The sequence below is a fragment of the Malurus melanocephalus genome, unplaced genomic scaffold (assembly GCF_030028575.1).
Source record: "Malurus melanocephalus ecotype Western Australia unplaced genomic scaffold, MMel_1.1 scaffold_108, whole genome shotgun sequence".
In the NCBI taxonomy this organism is placed as follows: domain Eukaryota; kingdom Metazoa; phylum Chordata; class Aves; order Passeriformes; family Maluridae; genus Malurus; species Malurus melanocephalus.
Window position 1 is genome coordinate 1538739 of NW_026623340.1, and position 9939 is coordinate 1548677.

At 47.2% G+C, this 9939-nt stretch overlaps 1 protein-coding gene across 3 annotated transcripts in view; it reads left to right on the forward strand.

Annotated features, from left to right (window-relative positions):
• Positions 1-9638, forward strand: part of PLD1 (phospholipase D1) — a 65252-nt gene extending 55614 nt beyond the window's left edge. For all 3 annotated transcript variants that reach the window (XM_057369394.1, XM_057369393.1, XM_057369395.1), the window contains 8 exons: positions 1211-1321; positions 1981-2069; positions 3998-4111; positions 5191-5240; positions 6158-6292; positions 7307-7460; positions 8056-8170; positions 8742-9638. In XM_057369394.1, the coding sequence (XP_057225377.1) occupies positions 1211-1321; positions 1981-2069; positions 3998-4111; positions 5191-5240; positions 6158-6292; positions 7307-7460; positions 8056-8170; positions 8742-8966 (993 nt within the window). In that variant the 3' untranslated portion in view covers positions 8967-9638. The remainder of the gene's footprint in view (positions 1-1210; positions 1322-1980; positions 2070-3997; positions 4112-5190; positions 5241-6157; positions 6293-7306; positions 7461-8055; positions 8171-8741) is intronic.
• The last annotated feature ends 301 nt before the right edge of the window (positions 9639-9939 follow it).

Below are 9939 nucleotides of genomic sequence, written 5' to 3' on the forward strand. Positions count from 1 at the left end.
CTCCAGTCCAAGCTACGTTTGGAAGAATTAGCCTGCTTTCTACACAGAAAAGCTGTTTTTACTGTTCTTACTAATGCCAGTGGTGAAATTTTGTTCAAGATCTCAATCTGCCGTGGTGCTCAGTGTGGTTTCAGCAGTGCCCAGCTTGGGATGAGTGGGAACACTTACCATTGGCTAAGTGCTCTGGAAATGAGAGGATTGATTTGGTTGATCCCCAAAAAAATCAGGATTTTGCTGGAATCACATTTCACAGATCCCTAGCCTCTGGACCTTGAGCTGTATGGGACCAACCCCGAATTCTGGTGTAATGGTTGTATTGAGATATTTTAAAAAGCTATTGTTTCWATGTTCTTGTCTTGACAATGTTTAAAGACAGAGGCTAATAATGTGTAATTATTCTCTCAAGCATGTACTCTGCCCACATTTAATTAAAAACTACATTTCCATCTAGAAGAACGTCACTTGGGGTGTAGTGTGGCTGCCTCTTGACTCAAAGTGCAGGAGCAGGAGGTGTCACAGCATCTCTGGCAGGGGGAGACAGGATACTGACTGCTATGGGGCTTGCTCAGCCTGGCCCAGAGCACGAACAGAGATTGTTTCTCATACTAGCTTGGCTCTCTTGCACAAAAACTCTGGATGGAGGGGCAGAACGTACCCTGGGGATCTTGCAGGAATCTACTTTAAAAGTGGATTTCCAGTAAAAACTAAGAAATTAATGTGGGCAGCAGAACTATGAATTTTAGAAGTTGTATCATCACAAATGGAATGGCTTGTGCAAGAATTTGGCAGAAGAAACAAATGACCTCAAGTGCTGAGGACAAAGGCAGGGCCTCGTTATCAGACTGTATGGTTCCATACAGCCTGTTTGGGGGAAAARCACCCTGCCCCAGCTTTGAAGTGTTGAGCAGATCACTGATGGGGTGTGGACCCCTGAAACTTGGAAATTTAATTTGTTTTAAAAGCAGTTTGTAAGACCTTAAGCAAGAACAAGCATCTGGAGCTGCTCAGGTAATAGAGGGCAATAATTCAGCAATGGGACAGGGCTCTTCTGTTTTTAATCAAAACATTAATACTGTTTCTGMATGTCCTTTCTCATAATTATAAATGCAGTGTAAATGTTGCACTTACTATGTAGTGAGAGCCTGGCTGAGCCTTGCCTGTGGTAACATTCAGGTGGACAGAGCTGAAGGTGTCCTCTCTTGCTGTGCAGGTGATCCGCTCTGCTGCTGACTGGTCTGCTGGCATTAAATACCACGAGGAGTCCATCCAYAAAGCCTACATCAGCGTGATAGAGAACAGCCAGCACTACATCTACATCGAGGTGAGTGCAGGGAGGGAAGGCACCAGGGTCCTTAAGCTCTGGTATTGGCTTGYAGCCATCAGGAGGGTAATTCTTGAGGCTTGATCCTCAGCTTTTATGAATTTAGACAGAGCCATTAAGTTCAGTAGTCTTCAGGCCAAACTGATGGCTGTGTACCCTGACAGCCTTCTGACCATGAGGTGGAAAAAAGTAGACCTCCCCTTTCTAAGGCTCTTTGCAGAATTGCCAGCAGCTTTCATGGACTGTGCAATAGTCTCCCTGTCCCCTCTGTGTCTTTGCAGTGTCCCCTGTGCATGCCCAACCTCCCACTCACAGGGCAGCTCTTCATCCATAGAGCTTTAAGCTGCAAGAATCCCTTGTGTCAGAGTGACACTCAGTGCTGACTGAATGGAGATGCTTATTCTCCTATTTTTTTTTTTTGCCTCTTATTAGGTTGCTCTTTATATGAACTTGCTAAGAGTGTGATTAATAAGGACTAATTCATTCCCTAAGCAAGCACAGACACACATATCATTTAATCATAATTTAAAAAAGCTTCCACTCCAATGGCACACAAACCCAGCTATCTTTAGTTGSTCTTGGTCTGAAATAAAGCATGCAAATATTTTTGGTTGGTTGCTGGCAGTGTCTGACAGTAGCTTTGCTTGCTTTTCCTGCAGAACCAGTTTTTTATTAGCTGTGCTGATGACAAAGTTGTCTGGAACAAGATCGGTGATGCGATTGCTCAGAGGATTCTTAAAGCTCACAGGTAACCTGTTCTTAATGAGGCAGTGGAAGTCTTCCAGGAGCATTTCCATGGTGTGGTGCAAAAAATAACCCCTTGGTGGACACAGCTGGACAGTAGCTGTGCAGAAGGCAGAACTCATGGGGTCGAGCATCTGCATTTGCAGCACTGAGACTCCTGAGTGGTTTATTTGCCTACAGAAAGCAGTTTTCTGGACTTGCCCCAATGTAAATGCATATTTAACTGTGGAACTTGTTTAAAGGCAAGTCTTTTGTGCTCTGGTTCAGTGGCACCTTTGCTCCATTGCCAACTTGCCTTGAGCTGGCTGGTCAGGCAAGTTCATGGGTGGGAAGGGTGAACTGGGATTTGTGGTTTATTTAAATCATCTAGAGAGGAATGRTTTCAAATAGGGGAAGCAAACACATTTTGAGGATTTGACTGCAGGGTTCTGCTATTGTTTGATCAACTTTTTCTGGTACATGCTGGAGGGTGGTCACCACCTCCAGTCTTTGCAAGAGGACCGTTGTTTGTTCCTGAATGGATTGAAATTCTACATTGCCTAAGATTAAAAGTAAACTCAGACCTAAATGGTTTGTATCATAATGCTCATTTTCCAAATGACCTGGGAAAACAGCATTTAATTATAAATTARGTTCTGTAGTGAACTTGTATACTTCTCACTCTTCTAGACTAAATATTTTTTACTGATGTTATTAATAATGTTCTTTTCTTGGTTTCCTCTTTTTTTTTCATGGGTGGCTCTTTAACCAGTTTAATAAACACTGTCCTTACACAAACAAGCTGCCTTTTGGGGAATGTTTTTGTTGGTAGACTTTTCTCATGATACAAACAAACTTGGTTTCAGTCTCTTGTGTCTGGGTCAGGCCTCATTAACTGTTTCTGAGCTCTGCTGGCAAACCAGAGCCCATCTGCAGTGCCCAGCACAGCTGGAAGGAAGCACTGATTGAAACAAAAGACACACAGGTCCTCAGTGCCTSCCTCCCTCAGCTCAGATGGGACCCCAGGGCTTCACAATTTCCACCCCACTAAATTCACAGGCATGGCTTGCCCGAGGAAGGAATACTTCTAACAAAAACTACGGACTGGCTACTCCTCGGAGTGCTTCTGAAATGGTTTTGTGCTGATTAAACTGTGTTTGCCATCTAGTGGCAGCATCCTTSCATGGAGCATTGTCCTCATCCTCCTCCGGGGCACAAAGCACGGAGCTCCCAGCACCCAGGGGCACCTGGAAMGTGCTCTCAGAGCAGATGCACCTGGCATTTGTCAGCAGAGGAAATCCAAAGAGGGGCTTTGAGGAAAGCCCCGAGCAATACCACAATTATACCTTTTGTTGTGAATGGGATCACAGTTAGGGTATGGATTAGTTTGGGAGAACTCGGGAACTGAGGTTTTGGGTGCTGTGATGTATCAAGGACATATTTGCCTTCTCCAAATGATGAACGTTTTGCTTGTGCCTTGAGGTTTTTCCACCTTTTGTGATGTTTCTGATTTCTGAAACCAGTTGGGTTAGATTTTGGGTTTCTGCCTGTGATAGCTCTGTAACYTTTGCTGTGCTCTGCCAGGCAGTCATACACACCAGTGTCAGTGTGGCTGTGCTACTGAGGTGCTCAAACAAATTTTTACAGTGGCAGACACRATCTGTAAAATTCTTAGCCTGGTCCTGAATTTCAGTAAAAGTGTGTTTCTTTTCCTTTAGCTTCTTTTGTTGTCTGCTGACAGTAAATCATTCTTTCTTGGGTGGTGAAGACCTGAAACTGGAAATGCACTTCACACTTCACTCCCTTAAAATTTGCGTGGTGGCTCTGGATGGGAGCCAAGTCGGTCAGCTCGGRGSAAGTGAAACTTAGRGGACTTCACCTCGTGCAAAGCCTTMACTTTTGCAGRCTGGTGTAACACTCCCAGGCTGATATTTCCCCAAACTCTCCTTTCAGGGAAAACAAGCGTTTCCGAGTGTACGTGGTGATCCCGCTGCTGCCGGGCTTCGAGGGGGACATTTCGACAGGCGGGGGCAACGCGCTGCAGGCCATCATGCACTTCAACTACAGGTACCACASACCCCCTGGACACCTGCACTGCTGCTGGGGGTCCCCAAGCCCCTGCTGCCATCAGTGGGACCGTTTTGGACAGAGCTTTGGGCAGCCTGGTCTAGTGGAAGGTGTCCCTGCCCATGATAGGGAGCTGGAGCTGGATGAGCTTTAAGGTCCCTTCCAGCCCAAACCATTCTGTGATTTGTTCTCCACTTAGCTGATCAAACCAGAGTTKCTGACCAAGATTTGTTTCCAAATCTACCTTTTTGGTCAATATTTGGCCTGGCTCTGTCTGTTGGGCCCATGAAGGCAATGGTATGTTCCCCAGTGTGATTCCAGGATGGATGTTTTGGGGGAGCCCAGCAGGTCTCATGGGAAGGACTGRGGTGCAGCAGTGCTGGGTAGCCCTTGTGCTAGCAATGTAGGGGAAGGTAAAATGGCCCAAGATGGTTTTACTGGAAAGCTGCTGTGCTGTGATGTGGCCAGGGTAGAGTCAATTTTGCAGAAATTCTGCAAACCTCAGAGTGAAATCCCCCTTGTCTGCTGGCCTGCAGGGGTCCTGCTGCACTTCCAGAGRGATGAGTGGGGCACGGGACACAAGCAGAAGGAAAGCAGCATGTCCCACTGTCCCTTCTGCTTTAGCTTTTTCCTGCAAGGGCAACCATCATTCTTGAGGAATTGCCCGTGGATTGGTTGTTTGTCAGTGGAGTGCCAACTGTGGCTTTTCCAGCCCAGCCAGAATCACACCAACTCCCCAACCTGGCGTTCTGTGCATGTTGACGTTTTTCTTAATGTGATCTCACATCCAGGCCTGAGGCATGGAGGGTAGCAGCCTTGCTTGTCACATGTTTACCATCATTGCCACATGCTCTAGAAGGCAGAAGTGCTCCATGGCTCCTCTGTGGGTTGGTAGGAGCTCCTTTTAGAACAGGGGCAGTCCTTGATGTATCAGCAGTCATTTGGGAGGAAAGTGTGCTCTGGAAACACAGTTTGTCCTGTTGCAAGGGGTATTTGAGAGGCATCTGTGTTTGAGATTTACCCTGCCTGGTTCTGCTCCAGCACATGGGGGTGCTGAAGGCTGCCTACTTTCTTTCCAGGACCATGTGCCGAGGGGAAAACTCCATCCTGGGCCAGCTGAAGGCAGAAGGTAAGAGCTTTATTCCTTCCTCTGTGTTGTTTACTTTGGGATGCATCTATAACACATAATACAACACATGTTGTGGGCTCATGGGGCTGTGAGTGACCTCCTCCTTGACCATCCTCCCATGGTGAGTTGTTTCAGGTCACACAAGCCATGACCACTTGTCAGACTTCACACCTGGCTGCAGCCCTGATCCAGAGGAGGGGAACACCCCTGGGAGGAGCACAGCAGCTGCTCAGGATTGTGTTATTTGGAAAATGTCCTGAGCAGGGTCACGCTTTTGGGAGCCCTGAGCCCTCAGCCTGCCCTGTGGATCCCACCCAGGGTTTGTTTTTGGCAGTTTCTGATGTGGAGAGGAAGAACCTGCCTAAACAGGCTGTTTCTGAGTTGCTTCCTTGCCATGAGGAATCCTGCTGGAATTTGCTGTGCTGGGAATCGGAGCACCGTGAAAACCCACATATCACAAATTCTAGGACTGTGCATAATGCCTCATTTGTTTTCTAAGTCTTGGCATGAAACTGAACCACACACAAGTGCATTAGGACACATTTGCCATTCTGACATGGATGAAACATCTGCTTCCAGCCTCCTTTCTGCAGGATCTGCAGGAAAACAGTCACATAGTCCATTTTTTTTTAAAGATGTGTAGACCCTTGTGTGCTGTGTCCAGGAGACTGGGGTTATTTCTCACTGAAGTAGGAGTAGATGAAGTTTCTCAGCAGGCAGCAGATCAGAGCAGCACAGGGAGCTCACAAGAAAATTTTCACGTCTATTTTTTGAAATATTTATTTCTGTTATCTGTTCATTTATAATTTTTTTWAAAAGTAAAAGTGAACTATTATTCACAGGGGTCTTCATGTAAACAAGGTATTTTCTCTTCCACCTCCTTCATCCTATSAGTTTTCCTGTCTTTTAATTTTCAGTTGGAGATAAGTGGATAAACTACATATCATTTTGTGGACTTCGAACATACGCAGAGCTGGAAGGAAAACTGGTCACAGAGCTCATCTATGTGCACAGCAAACTGCTCATTGCTGATGACAACACAGTTATAATTGGTGAGGAGGGGCTCACAGAGGGGTTTGGGGCACTGGGTCATACCTGGATCAATCCCTTCCCATCCCCATGCACAGTGCAGGCTGCACTGCCAYGGGCTTCTCTGTGTTGTCATTTCTTTCCTGAGAAAGATTTTGCAGTTGAAAGAAACAAACCCAAAAACCAAACTCATAAATTCATCAAGAGGGAGGAAAGGATTCAGAGGGCTGTCATTTAGTTTGTTTTTCTATAATGGTTTCAAATCTGTGTGTAACCGTGAGGAGAATCCCAGTGCAGGGAATATTGTCCATCTGTCTTGTATCAAACTCTGCTCTAGCAGGAAGACTTGTGAGACTTGTCATCTGTTCCTGAAAGAACAGAATGTGCCGTAAAATTTGGAAGGTTTGGACAACATGTGTCATGTATCAGCTCCATTTCCTAAGAATGGGACAATATGCTATAGGGAGTAATGGATATCATTTCATCCTCTTCTCTTACCGTATTTATTATGAGAACATGAAGCAAAGACAAGAGAGTTCAGGCTCAGAGCTCTACACTGCAGCAGAATTATAGCCTGTTTCTTTAAAAAAAGCTCTTTTTGAGCTCTTATGTCAGCAATGAAAATCTTGCCAATGRATAACTTAATCCCAGATTTTACAGGACTTGAAATTCTCCCTCCCTCCAAAGCAGTGGTCTTGGATGACCTCTGGTGAAGTTTGCTCCTCTGTCACCCTCTCAGGGGCCAGATCCCATCTCCAGTGCACAGAGTGGCTCAGAGGTGGTTTGATAMCACAGCAGGAGCTGTGTTGTTCCAGCTGGGATGGTTTGGGGGCCCAAGRCAGCTCCTAATTTCTATTTTCTATACCTGTAGTCTTGAGGATAGATTTTTATACATCCTGTGCCTCTCTGCTGCCTGGTGAGGGGATGGGAATGGCGCTCCTGAAKGAGCTGAGGGGTGCAGAGAGCAGTGGGAGGTGATGCAGGGTGTTCAGGAGCACCTCGAGCAGCAGTGACATTGCTGTGCCCACCCTGCCCAGGCTCTGCCAACATCAACGACCGCAGCATGCTGGGCAAGCGGGACAGCGAGATGGCCATCATCGTGCAGGACACCGACACCGTGCCCTCCGTCATGGACAGCCACGATTACAGCGCTGGCAGATTCGCCCAGTCCCTGCGGCTGCGCTGCTTCAGGTGGGTGTGGGGCTGCCCCACGGCAGGGAGGGGTGTGGGCATGGAGCACAGGGATGCAGGCAGGGCTTGCTTGGGTTTAACCTCCCTCCCAGCCTTTCAAACCCCTGGGGCTGCCACTGCCTGCCAGCTTTAGATCTGCCTTGCCTGCACTTAGTCCAGGTTGTTTCTCTGACCTTCCTCTCACTGCTCCTGTCCACAGCTTGGGAGCTTGACTTTACAAATTGTTTTATGCAGAGTTCATAAACAAATGGTGTTTCCCCTCCAGATCCCATTTGAACATTCTCTCAATCTTTGGTGGCAGTGTCACTTTTATAGGGAAGCTTCTTTGCTGCCATTTTTAGTTTAAGACCTTTTTCTTGTTCATTTTTTTTTCCCCCACCCTGTTTTCCATCTGGACAATTTCTGCACAGAAGAAAAGGAGAAAACCAAGCATCATTACAGCTGACAGATTATCACAGGGGGTGGGAGTGGGAGGGTGCTGAGAGCACACAGGGTTTGGCAGGCCCAAGGAAACTTCTTGTCTCCTGGCATTTATCRAGAGGGGGAGTGCCCAGTGCTTCAGCTTCTGTGAGCATCCATCCCTTTGTCTTTTCAGGGTTGTCCTTGGCGGCTCCGATCTCAATCCGGAACACCAGGATCCCGTCTGTGACAAATTCTTCAAGGAAGTGTGGATTTCCACAGCAGCTCGCAATGCCACCATCTTTGATAAGGTGAGGAGCACAGCAGCTTTCCCCTCCCTCCATCCCACCACAGACAGCAGATGCCAATGGGAGGAGCAGCACAGGGAGGGCAAAGGCAGCAGGTCCAATTCCTGCCTTGGGCCTTCAGAGATGTTTTGGAGGAATAAGTAGTGTCAGATGCAAGAGCTGTGGACAAGACACTGGAGTTGGTTCATCCTCAGAGTGGATTCTGCATTCTGCACCATGAAGGCAGCAGATCAGATTTCTCCCTGTGTTTGTATCAGCTGTAGCTCCAGTGAATGGCCATGGTATAGTTACTACTTGTAATTAGCCAGAGCGTAACTGGAGTAGAGGAATCTTTTACTTCTGTCTTCTAATGAGCTTTTGCAGTGATCAGAAAAGGCCCTGAAGCTTCCTCTTTGCCTGCTCCAGCCTCATTGAGGACAGGCATATACCTCTTCCCTCCCTGTTCTCCAGGCTGTTAATTAAGTCACTCCCATCCTGGGGAATTTGTCCTGCATGCTTTGGACTTCCTCAGAAACTCTGAATTGCMGCATTTCCCCTGCACTGACAGGCAACTTCTTCTTTCTGTTTTGATCAGGTGTTTCGATGCCTTCCCAGTGACCAGGTGAATAACTTAACCCAGCTGCGTGAGTTCATCAACAAGCCCAAATTAGCAAATGATGATCCTGCCAAAGCAGCAGAAGAATTGAAAAAGATTCGTGGGTTTTTAGTACAATTCCCYTTTCGTTTTCTGGAGGAAGAGTACTTGCTTCCCTCTGTTGGAACAAAGGAGTCCATGGTACCCATGGAGGTTTGGACTTAAGAAGATGCAGACTGCTTTACCTTTTAAAGTCTTGTTCTCAGGAGAGAAGTTAATGAAAAATACAGGATTTTGGAAAGTGAAAGGAGACGAGAGACTTCTCCACCAAGCTAACGTGCCTTTCCTAAGGATTTTGGTGGAGGAACTTGAGGCAAATCAACACTAGCAGAGGAGAGGAGCAGAAAGACTTGGAAATAATGACAGAYGAGAGGTTTAACCTCTGGAGGAGTTACTTCAGGCATGTTCTGAGCATCTCAAGGATGCAGGCTGCTTCCTAGGACAGGAACTGACTGCCCATCGATGTTGTCAGCAGTGCCAGCTGTGTCCTGTGGTTGTGTTCATACTGTGATCGTGCTGTGGCTGCACAGGAGTCGTGGGCTGTGTGTGCTGCTTCTCAGGCTTTGGCTCTCTGCCCCTGGGCTCCATGATTTCCCCATCTCACCCCTCCACATGAGCAGCCCCGCTGCTGTCAGGAAGTGCCATTTGCTGCTGCCTTGGGCTGTCCTGCAGCTTTCCAAGCAGAGGAGAAGTGTTTCACTTCTTAAAGGAAAATGGACTAACAATCCTCTATCAGAATCAGCATTTTGGGCTCTTCATCCCTTTGGGGAAAAAAAATCCTATTGCAGCTGGAGCAATCAGCATCCCTCAGGCGTGGCAAAGAGCTGTCTCAGTGGAGCTGGCCTTCAAGACACACAGCATGACAGTTTGATCCCACCGAGGGTCACAGCTTTCCCAAGGAGAGGATCAAGGTTCCAGCTTAAGCCTGAGGTCTCCAGAGCTGAAGGAAGCCAAGGCACTGCATGTAACAGGACAGAAACTTGAAAGTCAGCATGAGCTGTCAAGCTCTGTGCTCGGGGCCTCTGCTTGTGTGTTTATCTTGGGGTTTATGGGTGGGTTTTCATTTCCATCCCTTTCTCCCCATTTAAAAGCAGGGAAAGGCCATTAAGCTGGCACTGTGTTTAAACCAAGCTGGCAT